Raw genomic sequence first — 23,799 nt, 5'->3', positions numbered from 1 at the left:
CATTCTAGGACATGCTTTGCAGTAAAAGCAAATTAACTATTCATTCTCTTAAAACATGCAATGTTGAAAGATGCACAGAACCGATTCCCAAGGTATATCATACACTGCTTCTGTATACATTCTGCTGGCTTTAAAATTAGACCCAATGATTCTCACAAGAGACTTAGGTTATAGGTAAAAGTGAACCCAATCATATTAAATGGCTTAGAGATTTTGATGAAACATACTTTATAATGGCCAAATTAGTTTCAAAATTACCAAGGTAATTTTGAATTTCCTCTTATGGGAAAAGTTTGTGATGATCAGTGTGTTGATTCTCAGTATCTCATTAAGCGCTAAGAAAATATATTTCCTTCAAATTTCTGATGAATGTTTGACAGAATGTAAAGATGTTTAAATTAAGCCTGATAGTAGTTCAATTTGTCCTTTACATTTTTTATAGCTGCAGACTAAGTGCAGTTCTGTAAGACATTCACAGACTTATCAAGGTGACTTTCTTTAAAAATAATAATAATTAAGAATTTTGAGGATAATAAAAGCCCCATTTCCGAGACAGAAGCTGTGCTAATTCTGCAGCAATCAACAAAGAAAATAAAAGAGGAAAAACCACTGAAAGAGAGCAGTGTATACCTGGCAGAACTGTCAACCATGCAGTGTGAAAGGATATCCCAATAGAATTACCCGCCAAGCATGTATACTCCCCAGCATCCTCAAAAGTTACATTCCGTATATAGAGAACCTCAATCTCTTTGTCCGTGGTGTTAACACCGGCGGCCTAGAAAAAAAAAGGGAAGCAATAGAAAAGCTAGACATTGTGGGAATTCTTGTGGACAGGGCTATGGAACCACAGGGCTTTGCACTTTTTGAAGTCAGTGGTGTGCATATCCAAAGTTCCTTCCCCATCCACAAATCCCTCATCCAAAAGGCGTTTACCAACAGGTCCCAGCTCACCTCAGAGAGCAATCAACACCCTTCACCAGACCTAAACTCACCACCTAAACATGCATGCAATCAAATGACATGGAAAAATTAACCCACAACACTTCGTTTTCTTTCTTCTTTTTTTAAGAATAAAAGTAGATTGAAAGAAAAACAGAGAGAAAACAAAGTAGGACAGTATCTAGTACCACTCAGCTACCAGAAAGAATCATGCCATACAAAAATATACACTGAAGAGATGAAACCTAAGAGGCAAATTCTGGCCTCAGCTACACAAACAACTTGTTTGCTATCTTGAGCAGAATATGGCCCTAAGAAATCTTTATCCATGGCACTGTATTTAAATATGGCATGTTACACAGTGCTGCCAAGTCTCACCATTTTCAATTATCTAGTCTCATGATGTGCTTTTCTTAAAACCCCATCTCCTAGAATCATGCTATTATGTAAGAATCTCAGCTTCTTCTTCTTTTCCCCTCAGGTTATGTTACTAGCCCAGGATTGTGGAGAAAAGCTAGAAAGCCCTAAAGGTTAATAAAATCAGGAGGCAAACAAAATAGAACCTGAGTAGATATATAAAAATCTCAGCACACGTAAACAAATCTCCTGATTTTTGATGCCTGAACCATGATATTTGAAAGTTTCTTGTTGACAACACTGATCACGTCACAAGTCATCTGTTGTATAATCGATTATCTAAACTTTGACAAACAGAATTAACTCAGAAAGAGACTTTTAGCCCTTGATCCTACAAACTGTTCAATGGGGCAAAGCACTGCACTGACTCTTAGGAGGAAGTAGGTCAGACATATAGAGAACACAATTTTAAAACAAAAATAGAAACTAAATTGAAGTAAATGAAGGAGAGACTGAGCAAAATCTTATCCATCATTTCAGGTATAAATTGTCAATATGATGCTGCTTTGTGTTTTATAGTTATTTTGTAAACAAAGTAATGGGGAAAAAATCAATCACATGCAATTTATGTGCATGTAATGTAGAAGGTCACTAATGACTAAATATTGTGATAACTTATGTCTTGAGATGTACGTATGTAAATTTTATATATTTGCTGCAGCAAAAATTAGACCTTAATATTATATAATACCACTCTGTATTTTTTATGATGAAATATACAGAATTAACAACAAACCTAAACACAGAGACAGACATCAAATACAAGAGAGAATAAAATTGGTTAAGACAGATCAACTTCAGAAAACACAGAGCACAGACAGAGACTATTGTGAGAATTTTTCCATGGCTGCTGGCGTAATACCAGTTGCATCACCAAAGGAGGATTATAAATATACCAAGGCCAAAGAGTTATCCTACAAGCTGCCTGCAGTCTCCCAAAGCACCATTTTTTTTCCAGCTTCTACACATCCAGCTTTCTTTAAAAAACATTGTTACCTTTTGTAACAGTGAGCCAGGCAGACTGGTTGGCCTCCCCTATATAATTGGAGACCTTACAAATATATTCTCCAGCGTCCGCCTCTGTCACATTGTACAGCGTCAGCACTTCAGCATTGGAACTATTTATCCCCGAATGCTAGAATAGACCAATAACATAGGAGAACAATGTAACTGCTGCCCAATATGGACATTACTCTGTTTATGGTCCCACCACCAACACTGCATGAGAACATACCTTCCATTTAGTGTAAACACCAGTGTCAAAACATTGTTTTTGTTGTTTGGGTTTTTTAATTAGAAGTAACTAAGAGGAGTTGTTAATGGGGTCGGGGGGGGGGGGGGGGAAGGAGCACCAGAGCTGGTATACTAGTTCAATGGAATAACATGGCTTATAGTTGACCAGCCTGGATGCCAACTGGTTGGATTCTTGGCATCGCCAACCAGTTTGGAAAACTTCATAACAGAAAATTTCCTTAAACGAACTTCCTTAGAATGCCTGCCAAGAAGAATAACCTTGTGCCATTCATATGCCCCATCAAGTTGGTGAAAAATTGACATCTCTGCAGGCTCCACATCCAGAGAACCCAGCACTGCCAACAGTCATTGGCAGCAGATCTCATCATTACTAAGGGGTCTTTGAAATGAAGAGGCTCAAGAAATGTGAGAGACAGAGTAGATTCTCTTTGGTTTGCTTTGGATGCTCTCTACAAATAAATAGCATTGATGTTCTTTTAGTGGCTTTTCACTTCTTTGAATAAAACATGCATAAATTATTTTAGAGATGGATTTAAGAAATTATGGAAGAACAACAGACTTTCCTTAAGCTAGCGCAATTAGCATTTAGACTAGCAAATTTCAACATACCATTGCATTTGTAAGATATGTTCTTTCTGTTAAGCTAATCAGTTTGAAAACAGAAGAACTGATCTCAAAACTCTTGGGTTCACACAACATATAGTCCATTCTCCAAATAGCTGCTTAATGTGCCGAAAAGCCTCACCTTTAGAACTTGAAGATACGGTAATCCATCTGGACCGTATTTACTGCCATTCTTCTCTATATGTTTAATCCACTGAATATGAGGCTGAGCATCACTGTACACTTTACAGACAAACTCCACGTCACCCCCGACCACTGCGGAGGCATTTGCTGGAAGGCCAGCTTGGAGAATAGGCCTGTGAGGTGATCGTTCTGTGGGGATGGGGAGTGGGAGTGAGAGAGAGAAAAAATAAAGATGCATAAATAAATAAGCAGTGCTGCCAAGAACACTGTTATGAACTCAAGCCAAAAAGCCCTATAAGCCTGTTGGCTGACTCCTCTGAAATAACAGTGCAGCCAAAATGTATAACAAAAACTACACTTCAAAGGAGATCACTTGAGTACTACACTTGTAGTTCAAAGAATACCCATTTAGAAGGCGCGGGGGGGGGGGGCGGGGGGTGAGGGAGAGAAGCCACATGACAAACTTTTCATTTTTTCAAGGTTGGGCCACCACCGAATAAGGAAAATACATTTAACTTTACAGTTCAGCATAACAAATGCTTTTGAGTTTTTATTTATTCTACTTAATATAAAACCAGAAAAACACAAAGTTTCATCACTTTATAAAATTAAATAATTATTGCTCTAAAATGAATGACGATATTACAGGCATAATAAAAAAGCTTCATAGGCATCAAACTCTTGGTACAAGAGGAACAAAAATTAAGTAGGCTTTTGAAACACAGGGAACAAAAGTCAACTTGTATCAACTACAGCATCAGAAAAACCAAAGCTGCTTCCTATTCTAAGTATAGCTTAGGGGAATATGGAATTATCTTCAATAGCACCATGGGTTATTACTGCCAGTTAACTATTACGTCTACAGTCTGTGAACCTACAAGAGGAGTCAGCAATATGCTACTGTCACTAGCAGAAAGTTGTTGTCAACATATGTAAAGATTTGGGATGAAATCCTGGTTCCACTGACGTCAATAGGTGTTTTGCCATTGAGTGCCGCAAAGGCAGGATTTCGCTCTTGGAGCCTGCTTCTGCATTCTTTTTGTGCACAGAGCCTGATCTTGCACCCACTGGAGTCAATGGTAAAGTTCTCATTGACTTCTGTGACAGGATCAGCCTCCCAAAGCTTCCATTGGCTACATTGGGTGGACAAGGAACTCTAGCAAAGCTTAAAACCATTCCACCTGACTATGGTGTCAATTAAAGTTGTTTTAACGACAGCCTTGTCTTAACAACAGCCCTGCACACTGAAATCTCCTAATTATCCATACATCATAATTGACAGGAGCAATACATCATTCAACTTCCTCAACTTTGAGCAGTCTAGTAGTGAATTTAGTACACTCTCCACACCCATCCACCCCTTGTCCTTTCTTCTGAGATAAACAGGGGTTCAAGTTGTGAGGGACATTTCTTGTAACCTGGATACCTATTAGAAATGAGACTAAGACCAGCAACTCACTTCATGTAAGTCACTAAATAGCGGTTGGGTGGTAAATATTTACAGTTAATAGTGACGTAGATCAAATTTGAGCCCATGAATTAGAAGTGAAGGTCACATTGCCAAATCTCCTGAGCCATCCATACCCCCTTCAAGACATTTTATTTAAAAGATAAGAAAAGGATAATGGACCTAAATATTTATAGAGGCAATGTATTATAAGAGCTTAAATGTAATAAGCCAAATCAACTGAATTTCAAATCAAGTGTTCTTTCTTAAACATACTAGTTTCCAATAAATTGTTTCACAATCAAACAGTGTGAGTGTAATAGCAAATAATGATGCCCACTGAACAATGGAATCTTTCATACAGTCCAATATATTTGGCATGCTGCAAGCATCTACTGGGAATTTATTCACTGACGCAACACTGGCAGTGTACTACAAAGCAGCAGTCTTGTTTTACTTTTGGAAAAAGTGCATTTGTGTTGCAGTTATTAAATTATTCCATGGCTATCTGTGTTATTTTCTAAGGCCTTGGAACAGCTTACTATTTAATTTGTAAATTGCAGTAGAATGTATAAATTACTATTTTATAGTCCAGGAGAGAATTTATAAAGTTTCTCACCTTATACTAAATAGGGTCTAATTCCATGTTCCCCTGCTCCTTCTTCTGGGTACACAAACAGCAAGCATGATCTCCCTTTAATAGAAACCTTACACCATCTTCCAAAACTTATTACAGCTGCCTTCAGTATAAAATGAAACCTTAGAGAATGTTATTTAAAATGTTTTTTAAAAGTCAGTAGGCCTCATGTTTCATTTCTCCACATCAGGGTTTGATTTCCTTTGTGACCTTACTCTCTGCCCTTAAACAAACCAGAGAATGAGGCCTGAAACATCTTGGAAAAGTTCCTACTACGCCAGCATCAACACACAAAACACGTTTGGTTTATCTCAATAGCCATCAACAATTTAATTTTTTATTGATGACTGTCAACCCCCCTCCCCTCAAAAAAAAAAAAAAAAAAAAAGGCCAAGTAAAGAAGTAGAAGCAATGTTTATACTCCTGCTCCTAAATTCCTAAAAGAGTCAGGTCAAACAGGGGTAAGGACTTGTGAAATTTCCTCTTGCTATGTCCTGAAATGCATTTCAGTTAAATGCATTAGAAGCAAATTAAAGTTTGCACACTGGGATATAAACTGCTGATCAGTATTTGTTCAACTCCTATTCATCTGCTTCCACTGGACAGGCAGACTGCACAGATTTAGAACTGATCTTTATGATTAAGACCTTTCGCAGTTTACTCTTAATCCCTGATCCTGCCACTTGTTTCACACTATGCCTGGAGCCTTGCTGAAGTCAGGCTACATCATAGGAAGTCACTGGGGCTCTGTGTAAATCCTGGAGTCTGCGTTCATTAAATAAGGTGCAAGATCAGGGCATTAGATAATTACTTCACGTGAAACAGAGTATTTATTAACACAGGGAAAAGAAAAACTATGGAAAAATTAGTAAAATTGAAAAACTGTGACCATGTTGCTGACTGTATTTCTGTGTAAGATATTTTTGGTCTCCATTAGAGTGCTAACATTTCATATGCTGTTTCAATGCAACGTGCAAAAACTAATCAAAGAGACTGTGGATCTTTATATGCTATCTCAGATCTTGTATATGAATTCCAGGTCAATATGTACATTTAAAACCTAAGCCTTACATTAGTATGCAGCTATCCCCATGTTGACAGTTGGCTGCTCTAATATCATGAGGCTATGAAATCTGCTCAATAAAGATAGACAAAAGAGTTGAAAGTTCTCTCTTAAAAATATCCCTCAAAGTTAACAGAAACTAATTCTGAAATAAAGAGTTTGTCTGATGGATACTTAAGAATGTAGATTTATTTGATATCGTCTAACAATTGTAGCTAAGCATTGTAGATAAACTAAATTATGGAGAATATATACATTTTTGATAATTTCACTCAAAATACTAAATATTTTGATAAAAACAACTTGGTCCCAACTGTCCTCTCAGTTATACTAGCTTTAGACTGCTGTCATTCCATTGATTTCAGTATACTTCCTCCTTTTACACCAGTGTGATAGACAGGTGAATCAGGCCTTTGGGAAATAAATCTTTGCTAATTGACCATTTAAATTTTATAGCATTCCATTTCCAGTGCTAACATAACATGTTTGCCCAAAAACAGGTCAACATCATCGGCTATAACATAGGGGGAAGCCCTGGAGAGTAGAAAGATGTCCAAATGTTTTCAGGCATACTAAACACTGTATTTCTAGCACCATAAAAGTTACTAGGCACTTGTTTTATTCCGACACATTAACTCAAACCCTCAGATATTTAATTACTGAACAAAATTCAGGTCTACGAGGTATTTCAAAGATCAATTCTGCTTTCTTAATGATTTTTTTAGTACCTCACATTACATGGCTTTGAAATAATAAAATATATTTTTCTCTAAAATGAGCTGGAACTAGCAAAGTCCAATGCTATAAAAATATAAATTTGAACAAGAGCATGTTAAATTTTACTTTCCTTCTAATTCCTCTTGAAGTCAACCACTGTAATATTTTACAAACAGAAAGCATGGCTCATTCTCAGTAACTCAAGGAAATGTGGAGATAAGTAACTCAGAGTTAAAAACAACAACAAAAGAACAGCCTATTCCCCTTCCAAAGAAGTAGGTTTCTGGTCAATATCTGAAGAGTCAATCATTCACTAGAGTTCAATCATTTCCTTTACAAGAGGCAGAGCCACAATGATCATCAGTGTAGGTAATGCCTTATTTCAAATTTAAGATATCTAAATTACATACCAATATATAAATATGTTCAGGGTTTGTTTGCCCAGTTTTTGGATTGCCTAAATAAAAGGAAATAACAGAATCGACATCTGAAATGATGGAGATTGTAAACAATTTGCAAACAAAGAAAAATCCCCAACAATTTATAAGAAATGGTCATATTTTAACGGATGCATTATTGAAACTATTAACATTAAAGCATCAGGCCAGATTGCCTTCCTCCAGCAGAAAAATCTGCAGAAGGGAGCCAGGAAGTTCAGAAAAGTCCATGAGATTGACCTCATGGAGTTTCCTGCAGAGCATCACTTTAGAAGACAGTTGGTTGAGAAATGAGACCTCCCAGACTCTGCAGAACCTGAGGCTCTAGGCGAACAGGGTGGGGAACAAAGAACACGGGAATTCTTCTCTCCACAGAGAAACAGATACAGGATCTGCCCCTTCAGATGACTGTGCTGGACCCTCTTCCTTTCCTGGACATGCAATCAAGAGAGTGCCTCTGCAGCTTCTCAGCAGCAGCTATTGAGATGATTCTGCAAGAGTGAGTGACACTCAAGGCTCCCGCCATTATCAGCACTATTATGTAAGCACCTTTATTTTCAGTAAGATCAGTCACCCGTTAAATGTGTCTTGCTAATTACAAGTTGCAGAAGAGCATTAGTTCACTGCCTTTTCAAGGATCTCCCTAAACTCATGTTTGGTCTTGCAGTCATTAGTCTTCTTTCATTTTCCAGCCTTGTAACAAACATGCTATTTATTGCCAACTTTGATGGGGTTTTTGTCATGTGGACACTTGTTTCCTCTGATCATTTTAATTCTCTATTGCTATAGTTTATAATATTAATTCTGATTAACAGTTCATTTTCCGAAGCTAGTTGCCTACCTTCTGCACTCAAAGCTGACATTAGAAAGCTTCATTTAAAGAGTCCCTAAGATATATGACTACAATTCACTCAGTCTGGTGAATTTTCAGAAAAGTTTCTAAAGGCCAGGAGGAAGATTGGGGATCCATCAGGGACAGATTTGCTGGTTGGTGCACGTGAAGTGTGCTATCTTCATCCCAATTTCCGCATCTCTATGCCCATCACTCTGGATGCTGTAGAGGGCCCCAGGGACCAGTGTGAAGGAAAGGGATGAAAAAAGAAAGGCCAAGGGAGACGTCCATTGTCCATCACCAAACACCTCAGCTACCAATGGTAAATCTGTCCAAAAATTAATTAAGCCTCAGGCTGCATTAATTGTTGCTGGAGCCTTCTCTGCACTGGGGAAATCTTCTTCCAAGGAGGGCTCTGAGGAAAGCTATAGCCATGGGAGCTTCAGCGAGAGTGAGAGTTCAGCTGGCCCTGTGTCCCCAGCTGCACTCAAGTTGATCTGCGGGATCTCAGGCTGTACATTCCTAGGTAGAGTGACACAGGAGCGCTCAAACTGGCAAGATGATTAGGGGAAACTCCAGAGCGTCCACAGAGATTTCCCACCTCAGTGTATGCTCATATGGTGGCAATCCATGCCTAAATTTCCTTACTCCAGAACTAAGCAATGGTTTATGGGGGCCTGCGTCATTGAAATGCTAGAAGGAAAACACTATTAATTCCATTGCACTTGTGCTCAATGATGTTCAGAAGTAAAGCTGAGGGATGGCTGCTGCTTCAGGAGACTAGCAACAACTAAGCAGGTATAGGCAAGTACCTCTACTAATTAATGTCATATATTATATATATACTGAGCCAGGGATTGAGTAGCTTTGACCAGCTGTGTGTCAGTTTGGTTCCTCTTGTTTCACAAAGCATTGCATTCTGTTCATACCCAATTCAGAAGCTCTGCTGAACAGCGATGCTCTATTTTTGTATATAAAATAATCATTCACTCTGTAATTTAAACTGGAGATAGCCACATGGTAAACCAGAGAAAATATTCCTTTCCAACACTGGAAAGACTATCCCAGACATAGAGCTGTTTACTAACAGGTAACTCATAAGCAGAATGGACTATGGATTTTGCAGTTTGGACCAATTTTGTTCATCAGAGCTGGTCATATAATTTGTTACCAATGGTGGCATCTTTGATAAAATAATTGTTCCTCAATAAATTTTTACTAATTATTCAAACAGCTTTACTGTTCAGCAACAGGTTTCTTATGAGTTAAAATAAGTATGGACTTGTTAGAAGATTTTTTATTATGTAATTATTGTTCTGCTAAGTTTTTAGGGAAACAAGGGTCTTCTATCTTTTGATCATATTCTTCTCTTTTCTCTGTATACAATATTCCGATCAGCTCAAGACTCCTTAAAGAGGTAACACCTAAGACCCCAGTCCCACAACTGTTTCCGTGTGGGTGGACCCCAGTGCTTCGAGAAGCCCTAAGGAAGTCAGTAGGGCTCCATGCAGGCACAGAGGTCTGCCCATGTAGGTACTGACAGGGACTAAAGTCTTTATCCTACTTTTTCTTCACCATCTTCTTTGTTCCTCTGACCTAGCGAAAGTTTAGTGGCTCCAGTTTTGTAAGACTGGGTTATTTCTTTCTGCTGCTGTTTCACATGCTTTGACATTGCTAATTACGGGGCCTAACTGTCCACTGGCATAAGACTGAAGTACCACACTGGAGGGTCAGGGGCAATATTGTTTCCCTAAAGTTGATTATTGAATAAGAGTTCTTAGGTAAGGTTATGAGGCTCACAACTTTAAGAAAAGCTTGAATGGCTTCACTGGGGCTATCTGTGATTTTTAAACAATTATCGTTTTAAAATATATTGTGTCATTACGGAAACTTGGAGCAGTTGATACACTATCTTCAGTAAAGCATTTATCACTGTGCTTCTTTGTGCCATCTGAAAACTGCCTTCCTGGTTTGAAAGTAATCACATCGAGGTCAGGTTAGAAAATTACAATACCTTTCAACCCTTCACAGAAATGACTCACGTGTTCAACTCTTTGGCTCTTCCTTTTACTTTTCGCCGCAGACTGGAAATACTGATCCCTCTTCAGCACTCCCTCCATGTACAAAACTTCCACTGATGTCACCCTGTCTGTTTATATTTTCTCTTAGATCAAGCACAGAACAATGTACCTGTGGTGGTTCAATGTAAATAGCAACAGCTACCATAGACCTTCCAGCACCTTGCTGGGTTTTTTTAAGCAGGCAGCGAAGCATTATTTTTTCTAAACATAAGACTCTGGTCAGTGCTTGCAACTCTCAAGATTTATTCCAGGTGGGAGTACTGACATGTAAGGGCATGAAGGGGAATTAACGCTAAGGCCTCACTTGTGCAAACCCTTATGCATGTGCTGAGCTGTATGCACCTGCGTACTCTCATTGACTCCTAAAGGCCCGCTCAGGTGCATAAAATTAACCATGTGCATAAACTTTTCCAGGATTAAGGACTAAAACTTCACTAGCTTCCTGCAGGGTGGGGATAAGACAGCTGTAGCAAAATAAAGTGGAATATGACACTACAAGGAAAAAGGCCGCTTTTATAAGGGCTGAGTGAAGTCAGTGGAAAGATTCTCACTGATTTCAACAGGCTTTGGATCAGGGCCTGATAAAAGTCATATCAAAATTAAATAAAATCTGTTCTTTAAAATCATGACTGCATCAGAGGGTTTAAAAAAAAAGAGACAAGTCAAGACATACTCAAGAACTGAAGCATGCAACATGAACGTTCTTGTTTTAAAATGCTAAGTTGTCAACACAAGGTAATACTTAATACTAGACTATCCTTAGTGCAACACCCTATTGTTAGTCTGCCACAGTATGCATTTCATCAGTCTCGCCAGAGTGAAAAAGTGTCTTAGCTGAAAAAAGACTAATGTCTGCCCTACTAAGCCAAGGAGTTCACTTGTGGTATCCCTGAAACACTACATGTATAAGCAACAGCGTTAGGCACATCTGAGCAAAGGAGAAATGCCTCATTTTGGTGTGAAAAAACATGAGAAGCAGAACAATTAAAAGCTTTCCATTGAAATTACTTTTGATTTGCTTCTTCTAAAACTTCAAGAGAATGTGAAAAGCGGCATGTAACTTCTCACGGACAAGGCTGGAAAGTGGGGAAAATGTCACTGTCCAGGCCATTTCCAGATGTTTCATTAAGTTTCTTGGGGGAAGGAACTGTGTGTTCTGTGTTGTGTGTAGTAGTGAGCACGCAGTCAGCACACAACCACTTAATAATGGCAATGATGGTGGTGATGAAGGGAGTGTCTTGTGGAGAAAGCACAGGGCTGGGCTCTATATCTGGTTCTGCCAAAGGTTTGCTGTAGGACTCTGGCAAATCACAACCTTTCTGTGACTCCATTTCCTCATCAGTAAAATGATGATAATAGTGTTTTCCTAACTCCCACAGGTATTGTGAGATTTAATTAGTTAGTTAGATGCTATAAAATGCGAAGTATTCATTATTATTAGTGTGGCTCCACCACATAGTTTCTATCTCCACACTCTCCCTTCCCTGAAAAGTGTCTGCCTTCAAAGTAGACAGGAAAATACCACTGAAACCCTTTGAGTTCTTTTACGTTTCCACAATTCTCCCTCTTCTTACTGTACTGCGGTATGGAATCTAGAGCAGAGGTGGGCAAACTATGGCCCGCAGGCCATATCCAGCCTGTGGGACCGTCCTGCGCGGCCCCTGAAGCTGTACCCCGGCCCCTCCCCTACTGTCCCCCCTCTCACACAACCATGCCACCATGCAGCGCAATGCTCTGGGCAGCGGGGCTGCAGAGCCTGGCCTGACCTGGTGCTCTGTGCTGCACGGCGCAGCGGCTTCTCCTGGTGCACCCATGCTGCCAGCCACCGGTGCTCCAGGCAGTGCTCTAAGGGGCCAGGGAGAGTTGGATAGAGGGGGTGGTCAGGGGCGTGGACAGGGGTTGGGGTGGTCAGAGGGCAGGGAACACTGGGGTTGAATGGGGGCAAGGGTCCCGGGGGGGGGGCAGTCAGGAAGGAGAGGAGGGGTTGAATGAGGTTGTAGGGGGCAGTTAGGGGCAAGAGGTCTGGGAGCGGTCAGGGAGAAGGGGTGGTTGGATGGGCAGGGGTTCCGTGGGGGGCAGTCAGGAAGAGGAGGGGGGTTGGATGGAGCGGCAGGGGCAGTTAGGGGCGGGGAGTCCGGGGGCGGTCAGGGGACCGAGAGCAGGGGTGGGTGGATGGGGCAGGGGTCCCTGGGGGGCCATCAGGGAACTGTGGAAGTTGGATGGGGAGGAGTCCCAGGGGCGGCTGTCAGGGGGCAAGAAATGGGGGGGTCTGATAGAGGGCAGGGGCCGGGCTATGCCTGGCTGTTTGGGGTGGCACAGCCTCCGCGAACCGGCTGTCCATACAATTTCAGAAACCCAATGCGGCCCTCAGGCCAAAAAGTTTGCCCGTCCCTGATCTGGAGTCTGTTCTAAATATTGGATCGGATCTGAAAAGATGTCGTACAACTCCAGAAAAGTGCTAAATGTCCCTGGTTCCTAGTGGCTTATCAGGGAGGGCACAGCAGCTTCTAGATGGGCCAACTGCAACCGTATATTTGTTCATCACCTTTAACTTAACTCCACTGCTTCAACAAATAAAGGTGAAGCAACTTTAATAGAAAACATTTAAGCTGGCCACGCCTGGGTGCAAATGTACGATAGATGTGTCAAAGACAAAGCAATGTCTCTCATGTCATTTTCTTCAGCTATTAATCTCCCTTCTGTATCTAGGTTTGTCTGACTTTTAACATAAGCATTCGAATGGGAAGGACAGCATAACTTTCACATGTAACCAGATGCACGGAGAAGCAGCAGAGCTATTTCCAGTCATCTGAACATCGATCAATTGTTTATGGGTTTACTAAAAACAAACAAACAAAAATCTACATTCCTCATGCTCATTAATTGACAGATTTACACGTTCCTCTCTTCAGGTTCAGAAGCAACATCTCCATCCTCCTGGCCAAGTGTATTTGATGGAAATGCCATCTCACTAGAGCTGAGTGAAGAGCGGGAAAAAAGCTGTCTGTCTGAATTTGAAAGTGAATGCTGACTGCGGACATGGGAACATTCTGCAAATATTCAAACCCTAGTACCGGTATTAGCACAAATACCCACTCAAAAAAAAGTTAAGATCAAATACTCAAATAGTCACCGAAAACAAATTTATATTTGAAACCACCACTTGAAATACAAGTTGTGTTGGATACTAATGTGTCTCATCCAACCAGAGAAGAGAAACAATACCAGCTAGCTCACAGCACTAACCAACAGTGTGAATTTTAAAATTTAAATAGAGCCTATTTGTTCATGAGCTATTGTTATGACAGATTTCAGAGTAACAGCCGTGTTAGTCTGTATTCGCAAAAAGAAAAGGAGGACTTATGACAGAATAATTTGTGAAGGTGAGAAATAATTTCCAACAACTAATACATCTGAGAACTTCGCAATCTGCTTGCCAACATTTTGCAAAAAGAAAAAGATAAAAGTAGGTCGTCATGATGAGTTTTCCATTCAGCTCTACTTCTAACACTATCAATGTTGTTCTTTAATAGACCTGAATGGATGAAATATTTCAAAGAGCAGGGGTGGCCAGCCTGAGCCTGAGAAGGAGCCAGAATTTACCAATGTACATTGCCAAAGAGCCACAGCAATACGTCAGCACCCCCCATCAGCTCCCACCCTCCAGCCCCCAGCCCGCTGGAAGCCCCACCAGTAAGTGCCTCCCACCTGCGGCAATCAGCTGTTTCTCATGCACAGGAAGCTCTGGTGGGAAGTGGGGAGGACTGAGGGCATGACGGGCTCGGGGGTAGGGGCAGGGTCATTGGGAAAAGGGATGGAGTGGGGGCAGGGCTTGGGGCAGAGCAGGGGATTGAGCAGTGAGCACCCCCCAGCACATTGGAAAGTTAGCATCTGTAGCTCCAGCCCTGGAGTCAGTGCCTATGCAAGGAGCCGCATATTAACCTCTGAAGAGCCGCATGCGGCTCCGGAGCCACAGGTTAGCCACCCCTGCCAAAGAGCAATCTGAAAAAAAAAAATCAATTTTTATTTATAGAGCATTTTTCCTCCTAAAATATCCCAAAATTCTTCACAAAGTATGGTTTTTAATAGGGCTTTTAAAGTGTAAGTAAACTAGCTTTAACTGTACTTCCATGCTTAAAATGCAGCAACTGCTACGAAAGCACCTTGGGAATGGTAGCAATCCAATGATGGTCTAATGACTTAAAATCCTCAACACCTATGAAATGCAGCCATATCTGGAGTAAAGGGCACACAGCACTCTGCACAAGAGGGAGTAGAGGGGACATTTGCATGAAGGCTGTCAGGGAAAACCTCTTTTTTTATATCTTTAGTGTCTCTGCAGTGCCCACAGAATTCCACATTCTCATCCAATAGACCTCACCCATTAAGCTGCATGGTACTTAATTTGTGTGCCTTAGAAAGACGAAACACCAACTCTTTTCCTGATAGCTTTAATTATTAAGGCATGGGTAAACTGCAATATAACAATGTACTCGTGTAAACAAATGCACCTGGGCCAAAAGCAGAGGTTGAACCTTGGGACCTTCAGAGCTAACAGGGTGAGTGCCCTGCGATTTGAGTTGAAGCACTAATAGCAGACTCATTGCTGGACACAGTAGCAAACTCATAAACCTCTTTTGTGGATAAGTCTGTGGAGTGGAGGGTCACAAAGACACAGATTACACAAGTGCCATTCAGCAAGTGCCAAACGCACATCTAGTAATACAACATGCTCATTGGGATTTTCAGACAACTCTTGCAAACTTCTACTTGAAGTTCAGTGAGTGCGAAGCTGGATGAATTAAAAGACAAGATTAAAGAGAATAATCTGCACAAGAGCTGCAATAATGTCCCTCAAACCAAAAAGAAATACCTGTCTTGAGACTGTAAGAAAACAGAAAGTGGGACAGGGAGGCTAGTCCTCTCACAAAAGATTAGTCAGCAAGCATTTCAAATGTGAGAAATTCAGCATTCACCCAATGGATGAAGTAATGATGCTAGTATATGTTCATAAAATATATTTTAGCCAGACTACTCAATGAAATCAGAAGCTTCAATGCTATAAAACTACAGGTTTGGAATATTTTGACTTTATTAACAGGAGCTGAGGGGGGAAGGAGGGAGATCAATTCACTTTCCCTTTGCTGAACCATCACACACCAATCTTTATTCTCAACAGTGAAGCACACAGCCTCAAGCACTAAACAATCTGTAAAAAGAAAAGGAGTACTTGTGGCACCTTAGAGACTAACAAATTTATCTGAGCATAAGCTTTTGTGGGCTAAAACCCACTTCATCGGATGCATGCAGTGGAAAATACAGTAGGAAGATATATATATATACACACAGAGAACATGAAAAAATGTGTGTTGCCATTCACGCTATAATGAGAGTGATCACCTTAATTGATCACTCTGGTTATAGTGTGTATGGCAACACCCATTTTTTCATATTGTGTGTGTGTGTGTACATATATCTTCCTACTGTATTTTCCACTGCATGCATCCGATGAAGTGGGTTTTAGCCCACAAAAGCTTATGCTCAAATAAATTTGTTAGTCTCTAAGGTGCCACAAGTACTCCTCATTCTTTTTGCTGATACAGACTAACACGGCTACCACTCTGAAACCTAAACAATCTGTGTAATTTCCTCTCAGAGTTGTAGATGTGTTGCCAAAAGCCCAATGCTGGGTGTAAAGTCCACAGTCAGGCTTATTTGTACTTCGAATAAAACCTTCTTCCTGCTCAATTTAACCAAATACCTGAGGGTAGTATGTATTCCTTCATTCTTTCAGTCTCTGTCCCATCATGTCCCAGGCTGCATGCACTCAGGTGAATATGTCATGCTAAAGCATGTTCATGTAAAGATCTAGTCAACAACTTCCATTCACCTCTGCCAGAAATGCAAGTTTGGGCTTGGTTGTAATACCTACATTTAACTCCAACCAGACATGGATGATACACAGGGCAAGCTATAAATTTAGACAATGTAAGTCATTATTGCTCCTACATATAAACTGAATACTCTATTTTTAAAAAAAATAAAAAATTGAAGGGACACAAGCCAAACCTTAGATTTTGAAAAGTAAGTGTTTACAAAATCTAAGATCAGTGGATAGGTTTCCTTGAATTTAGGAACAACAAAATGGAGACATGCCTCTTTAAAAACGAACAAACAAAAAAAACCCTTGCAGTGTTTTTTGCAACATTACAGCACACTAGAACCTGTAAGTGAATCTGACGAGAAACAAAAGAAGTTCATTCTCATTCCCAAAGAGAAATACAAAAAAGAAAATCAATCATCAACAGCGAAAAGTAGATTGGCTGTTTCGAATCTTTGATGGTCTAATAATGTAACATAGTTAAGAAAATTTGCTTCAAAAAATAAGAGGTCTAATCCTGCAAAGACTTCAGTATGTAACTTTACACACATCAGTCAATGGGACTACTCACATGCATAAGTCTTTGCAGGATCAGGACAAAGGGTTTTCAACAGAACAGTGTTTAACAGAAGACTTTAAATGGCTCCTCATGGAGAAGTTATTCTGCCACCATTTTCATCTGAAAATAGTAATTACGGTAATAGAGTAGAGCTAAAGGTACTCAGCTGCATTTATAGTTATATTCCATTAAAAAAAACCCATAAGTATGAGCCAACTGGACAATTTAGAAACTGATTAATAACCAGCTAAACAGGTTGCAATAGTGCCTTTAAAAAAAGACAAGTGTTTCTGACAAATTCTATTAATTTTACAGTTAATGGCATAGTCTTTCTATACATTCTTTGAGGAGGTTGAACAATTGTTAGCTGCTTATAACACCCTGTAGATGAGGTAATGTGAAGCACTTAAACTGAAACCTAACCAATTTTTTGTTTCCCCAGATGATTACATTAAATAGGACAAATTGCAACCTACAGCCTAAATGTTCAGTGAATATCTCTTTTTTTCTGTTACAATATAAATTCAATTAGTTGTAAAATGATTTCCATGCTTATAGAGAGCAACTGCTACCCAAGCTGTACTCTGGTGATAATGGCAATCTAATTATATAAAAACTCCAGCACTTCTGTGTTCCCATGTTGCTTTCTATAGTCTGAATTTGCTACATACAACTGGTACATGATAACTGTAATTTCCAATCATTTCCCCTTAAGACTGAATGACTTTATACATGGACGGCATCTGTTTTGTGAGCTTCCTATAAATAAAAGTTTCTACCTGCAATTAAGTACAGCAGAATAAAAAGGTACTTCACCTGAACTCTAGTAACAGCTGATAAGCTTTCAGAGTAGCAGCCGTGTTAGTCTGTAGTCGCAAAAAGAAAAGGAGGACTTGTGGCACCTTAGAGACTATCAAATTTATTTGAGCATAAGCTTTCGTGAGCTACAGCTCATTTCATCGGATGCATTCAGTGGAAAATACAGTGGGGAGATTTATATACATAGAGAACATGAAACAATGGGTGTTACCATACACACTGTAAGGAGAGTGATCACTTAAGGTGAGCTATTACCAGCAGGAGAGCGATGGGGGGGGGGGGGGGGGGAACCTTTTATAGTGATAATCAAGGTGGGCCATTTCCAGCAGTTGACAAGAACGTCAAAATTTACAAGAGGAAGGATGGTCTTATAATTGAAGTCACTGGACTAGGAGACTTGGAACTGGATTCAATTCCTGGATCTCCAGAGGCTTCCTTTGAGACCTAGGCTAAGTTAATTTCTCTCTCTGTGCCTCAGTTCTTAATCTATAAAACAGGGATTGATAATACTTCCTTTCTTCCATCCTTCATGTATTTCGAGTGTCAATCTTGCTCTTTGTACATTCAATGCCTAGAACAAAGAGTCTTTGATCTTGTTTGGAGCTCTAGGCACTACCGTAATAAATAAGATTATAATTATTCTCCTCTGGACAGGTTTCAGAGTAGCAGCCGTGTTAGTCTGTATTCGCAAAAAGAAAAGGAGTACTTGTGGCACCTTAGAGACTAACAAATTTATTTGAGCATAAGCTTTCGTGAGCTACAGCTCACTTCATCGGATGCATTCACAACGTGATTTATACAGGGAGTTCTGCAAGATCTCTGGGAGCATGGAATCCTTCCCACAGGCCAGGGAGCCCCAGAGACACAGCTCTGTGTCCACTATCAAACCTCAGGACTCATCTTTTTGTTGCCATCAACAAAAATAAGCACAGTCACTTATTACATGATGTTAATGCCTTCTCCCACCTCTGTGGTAAGATTAAGTACTGTGTCAGGTTTTATTTAATGCTTGAAGATCATAAAAGATGATAGCCCTTTAATAATACAACTAACTCTTTCACGGATGTTTTCCTGGTGCTCTGGTGAAGAGAAAAGAGTGGGAGACACAGAGATGAGAGAAAAAGTATTGGTTTCCAGAAAACACACTTCCTGGTTTACAGGGTGAATAGGTGTGTGTGTGTAATACAATTGAGCTTTACTAGGACTTTTAAAAAATGTGTCAGACCTATAATAAATCCTCATCATCTGCTGCTACTGCAAACTAATTGTCTCAGGGTGAAATTCACCCATTGGCAAGAGACCAACCCAAAGTCTAGGTACCACTTAAGTCCCATTGTGAAAGCTAATGTGGTGTCTATTCCGTTTGCTCGACCCTCTGCAGTGCTGTGAATTTCATACTCATTAGAGCCAGTCAAAAAAATTTTGGAGGTGGGGGGGGGGCATCACAAAACATTTCAAGAATCACACTGTCCATCAAAGATTCCTGACCAGCTCTACTCTACAGTTAGAAGTTATCATTGTAAATATGGCCAAGTCTTTTGTGATATACATATGGATGGCTAATAATTTGCTACTTTTATTTCTATTCCCACTTGCTGTAAGAAATTCAATCTGACTGTGTGCCAGGTTTGTAAATTTGAATGAGAATGAGAATGTCTGAGCCAATGGAGTCCTTATTTTATAAAGTTCTTCCAAGTAATTACAAGTAAAAATGACTATACTTCACACCTACATTTTGACCGAAAACCTCTCGTGCTCTGCTGGCTCTGGGCTTCTACGTGTCAAAAGGGTTCAGGGTTTGGAAAGTTATTTGAGTCGAGTAATAATGGATATTCCCAATTAGGACTGTGTCATTATTTGGCATGAATTTTGCTGGGATACCTCCCAAAACTGTGACATAATCAGAAGTTTCTCTACATTACACCGTACAGTCAGCTGCTCATTTTATTATAATAGATTGCCATGTTTAATACTATTCCTTATGACTTACACTAAAAATCAACTCTGGAACCAGTTAAACCATTTAGGAAAATCTATTTCAAAGAATTTTAGCTGACAGTTTTCAAACATTCTCAGTATACAACTTGGCCTAAAATTATAGCCTGAAGTTTGTGAGAGGTGATCACCAATGGCTAAACATACCAAGGAGTATGACTGACTAGCAACACACATCCACAACCCTCTTTAACCCGATGGGAGCTGAAAATGTATAGAGCAGAATAGAACAAACCAAACTTCCGTAGAAATACACCAATACAATAGGGAAGGGCTGGCAGAGGTCTCCATCCGTGCCTGGTTTAATTCAGTCCTCCGCTCTGCCTCCTGCCTAACCACCACACTCAGCAGTGGCTTTCAGTATCTTAGCAGCCACAGAAATCTGCCTGACCCCCTTCCAACAATCCCATCCACATGCATTCAACCAAGGGTCCTAATCCAATGCCCACTGAAATCAATACAAAGACTCATAGTGGCTTCAGCAGACACTGAATCAAACGTCTGCACATATAGGACTTCAAGTCAAACTAGAAATGTGGCAGTTACATACATCCCCCAAAAACATTTTACACACTCACACTGGGTTATTGGGGACAAACATGGTTATGTTCACTGTAAATGCTAAAATGGCTAGCTTCCAAAAAACATGAACTGCCACTTTCAAAAGTAGTGAATGATTTTGGGTGCCCAATTTGAGTCACGTGAAAGGGGGCTGGTGTTCAGAAAGTGCTGAGCACCCACCATCTGAAATGAAGGGGTCTCAAGTGAATACCTAAACACAGAGGCACCAAAAAATCACAAATCACTTTTTGAAATCTTGGCTTCATGATTAACTTTTCTGCTTCTCTATAGGAAAGGAATAGACATTTATATAAATGACATAATCCTTGTTACCATTCCATTCATTCATGCAGGCCACTGTGATTTACTGCCAGGAAAAATAAACTTCTGCATAATATTCCTGAATGCATGACATTCAGAAAAGGCTTAAAAGGGGAGAGGAGGTAAGGGGTTTCTGGCAAATATTTACTCAAGTGACAGCATTATCCATGGTGAACACATTTGCTAGAGAACTGGGTGAAAGGGTTCACAGTCAATGTGAAATTGGCCCGTTTTGGCGCCTTTTAATCAGTTTCACTTCAGCTAAGAAAATTCCAGGCATTTTAAAAGGGTCTTTTTTCCCCCTTAACCTGCTACAAATACTTTGTAACCTCAAGCAAAGTGGAACAAAGCCAGGACTTGAAGGGAAAAGAAAATCACTGCAGAACTCTGTACCACTCTGTTCTTACTTTGCTAGCATTCCCTGGTGAGCTAATGTGGTTTGACTGCACCCTTCCACCAGCTGGTCTGCAAAGGATGGAGCCGTGTGTAATACAATTTACTACAATTCCTGGCAGCTGTTGGTGCTGCACCCTCAATAAACTTTGTTTAAACAAGTGTTCAAACAAAAATGGCTTTGTGTCTTAGTTAGTTCACCTCAACTGTATGAATATGCTCTCTATGCAGACTATGAAGTGTTGCTAGTGCTGTAAAAGGCCCTGCATTTGTTTGGGTCTTAGCTTCATAACAAACTGCATCTCTCTTCGTGAACCAAAGCTACAGCAATGACCTGCTGAACAGCTCAGATTAACTAATTTTTTAAATTTAAATGTCGGCGGGGAGGACGTCTTCATTCGAGGGCGTTCTCTGTCTCTACTGGTCAGATAGGACCAAGTTTGCTGAAGAGGTGTGAAGCTCCTCTATTCTGTCAGGGTGGGAATTTCAAAAGTCCCTAAGTCAACAGGATGTGCTCCTAAACCCCTGGGGTGCTTTAGAAAATCTCACCCTCAAAGTTTTCTTGGGAAGCATTTGTATTCACAACTGAATGCAGGGTTGAATTTTTTGCAGATTTGGACAGTTGTGATCTGAATGCAGCATTGCTTTTTATTAATTCACTTCCAGGTATCCAGAGACAATGTGATGGGTGCACTATTATTTGTATAAATACAATGAATGAATATAGAAATGACAAAAATGGGTCACTGTTGGTCTGATCCCTATCCAAAGTCAATGATAAGACTCCGATTGATTTAACAGGAGATGGAATGCACCTCCTGTCTCTAGTTGGAACTGGCCTGCAATTGCCAAAAGTTACTTTTCAGTGCTGAATGATCAGTGGTTTTATTCACTAAGCTTCAGATGCCCACATCATTTTAACCATCTGGTGTGAGCATGAGCTATATTCACATATGTTAGAAACTAAGGACCCAGTTCTATCACCATAGTCATGTTGAGTACCACTACTCACTTAAGTATGTACTACTCAGAATGGGTATGTGCGGTGGAATTGGGTCCTGAGATTCTAGGCCCTAATTAAACAAAGCACTTAAAGCATGTGCTTCAATCCTATTGAAGTCAGTAAGCCGTAAGCGCATGACTAAAGTTAAGCATGTGCTTAAGTTCTCTCCTAAATCAAGGCCTTGGTACTGATAAGAATTTTTTTAAAAAAAGATTCTCCATCAGCTAAATGATTTCACAACATTTATCCTTTATGTTTCAGTAAATGATGTCAGCACTTCACAGACCAAATTCTGATATCTGTTACACCAGTGTAAATCCAGATTAATTGTACTGACTTCAAGGCCAACACTCCAGAGTTACACAGATGTAACTGAGATTAGGATTTGACCCTTTATAGAATGATTTTTTTTCCAGCTATAATTACAGTACTTCAGAGAACCATGTGACAATTCGGACAACTGCAGTAAGATTTGAATTATTTACACTTCACAATGCACTTGTAAGTGTACTGTTTCATATTGTATAACAATAATGAATTCATAATATGAGACCTCATACACTTGGGTACCACATCTTTGCTGAGACACAAGGAAACTGGTGTGTGTGTGTGAGAGAGAATTTATGTATAAGGTGTGTGAATCAATGAGGTTTTGCTGTAGTTGCAAAACAGTAGAAATAGCCTCAAAGAACAGAAGTTATTCTTTTATCCAACCCTGAAATCATCCTTAAAATTAATTTTAAAATATCCATTAAATTTAGTTTTAAAATATCCATTAAATTTAGTTTTAAATAAAGAAATAAAATTAAGCCATTAATTTAAAACATTTCTTGTAGTTGATAGAATTTTACTCACCGACAACATCTAGGTGGTATGTGTGATTGATGGATCCATATTCATTTTCCACTATACAAGTATAATTTCCTTTGTCAGATGGGACTACACTCTCCATAATGAGACTCCAGTGCTGGTTTCGTACCTGATAGGATTTCAATAAGAGTGTTTTAAAAGTTGATAGCACAATTTTGTACTTGTCTTTCCCACATAAAAGGAAGATTATTTTTTTCCGTTACACTAATGTTTTAAAAGCCACGGCAGCGCTGGATTGACAGGTCTGGAGACCAAAATCCTTTATTTATGCACAGAGGAGCCACAGCATAGGCAGTAGCAGTGAATGCTGCCACACCCTCCTTTACCAAGGTACTTCACCCTTAAGTTGGAAAAATAGTCTTCAATGCACTTCAGTCCTCAGCCATTCTGTTCCAACTGACAACAAGGGTGCCACAATTAGTCCCAGTTTGGATTATGGTTTTACGACGTAGACACCAGTCCACTAGAAACTGAATTTAGATTGCCAAGACATTTCACATCTGCCTCCAACAGTTATCTGATGGTATTGGCTGTATCACTCTAGCAACCAGGGCTGGATTTTTCCCATGATATCAAAGGCCCTATAGCCAACTAACAATCCAGATACAGAGTTGTTATAGAGCAAAAAAACCAAAAGTGCAACATTAATACTCAAGTAGATCTTCTATTATTTTAGGAATCTAATTTGTATCAGCAGAGGGTCTTTTCAAGAAAACGGTTCTAAAAATTCCTGTCTGATATAAAATACAAGGCCATCTGAATGTTGCAATGAAAAAGGAAATTACGCTGGAATTAAACAAAACCCTCAAAGTGGTATTGTGAAATT

The 23,799-nt window shown here is 39.8% G+C and overlaps 1 protein-coding gene across 8 annotated transcripts in view; it reads right to left on the bottom strand.

Moving 5' to 3' along the window:
- Positions 1-23,799, bottom strand: part of FGFR2 (fibroblast growth factor receptor 2) — a 170,126-nt gene that overhangs the window by 31,329 nt on the left and 114,998 nt on the right. For all 8 annotated transcript variants that reach the window (XM_037903929.2, XM_043551937.1, XM_037903927.2 and 5 more), the window contains 3 exons: positions 22,959-23,082; positions 3,356-3,546; positions 631-775 (listed from right to left, as the gene is read on the bottom strand). In XM_037903929.2, the coding sequence (XP_037759857.1) occupies positions 631-775; positions 3,356-3,546; positions 22,959-23,082 (460 nt within the window). The remainder of the gene's footprint in view (positions 1-630; positions 776-3,355; positions 3,547-22,958; positions 23,083-23,799) is intronic.

This window comes from Chelonia mydas, chromosome 7, assembly GCF_015237465.2.
Source record: "Chelonia mydas isolate rCheMyd1 chromosome 7, rCheMyd1.pri.v2, whole genome shotgun sequence".
NCBI lineage: Eukaryota > Metazoa > Chordata > Testudines > Cheloniidae > Chelonia > Chelonia mydas.
Note: the sequence above shows the minus strand (reverse complement) of the source record. Positions and strands in the feature narration are given on the sequence as shown.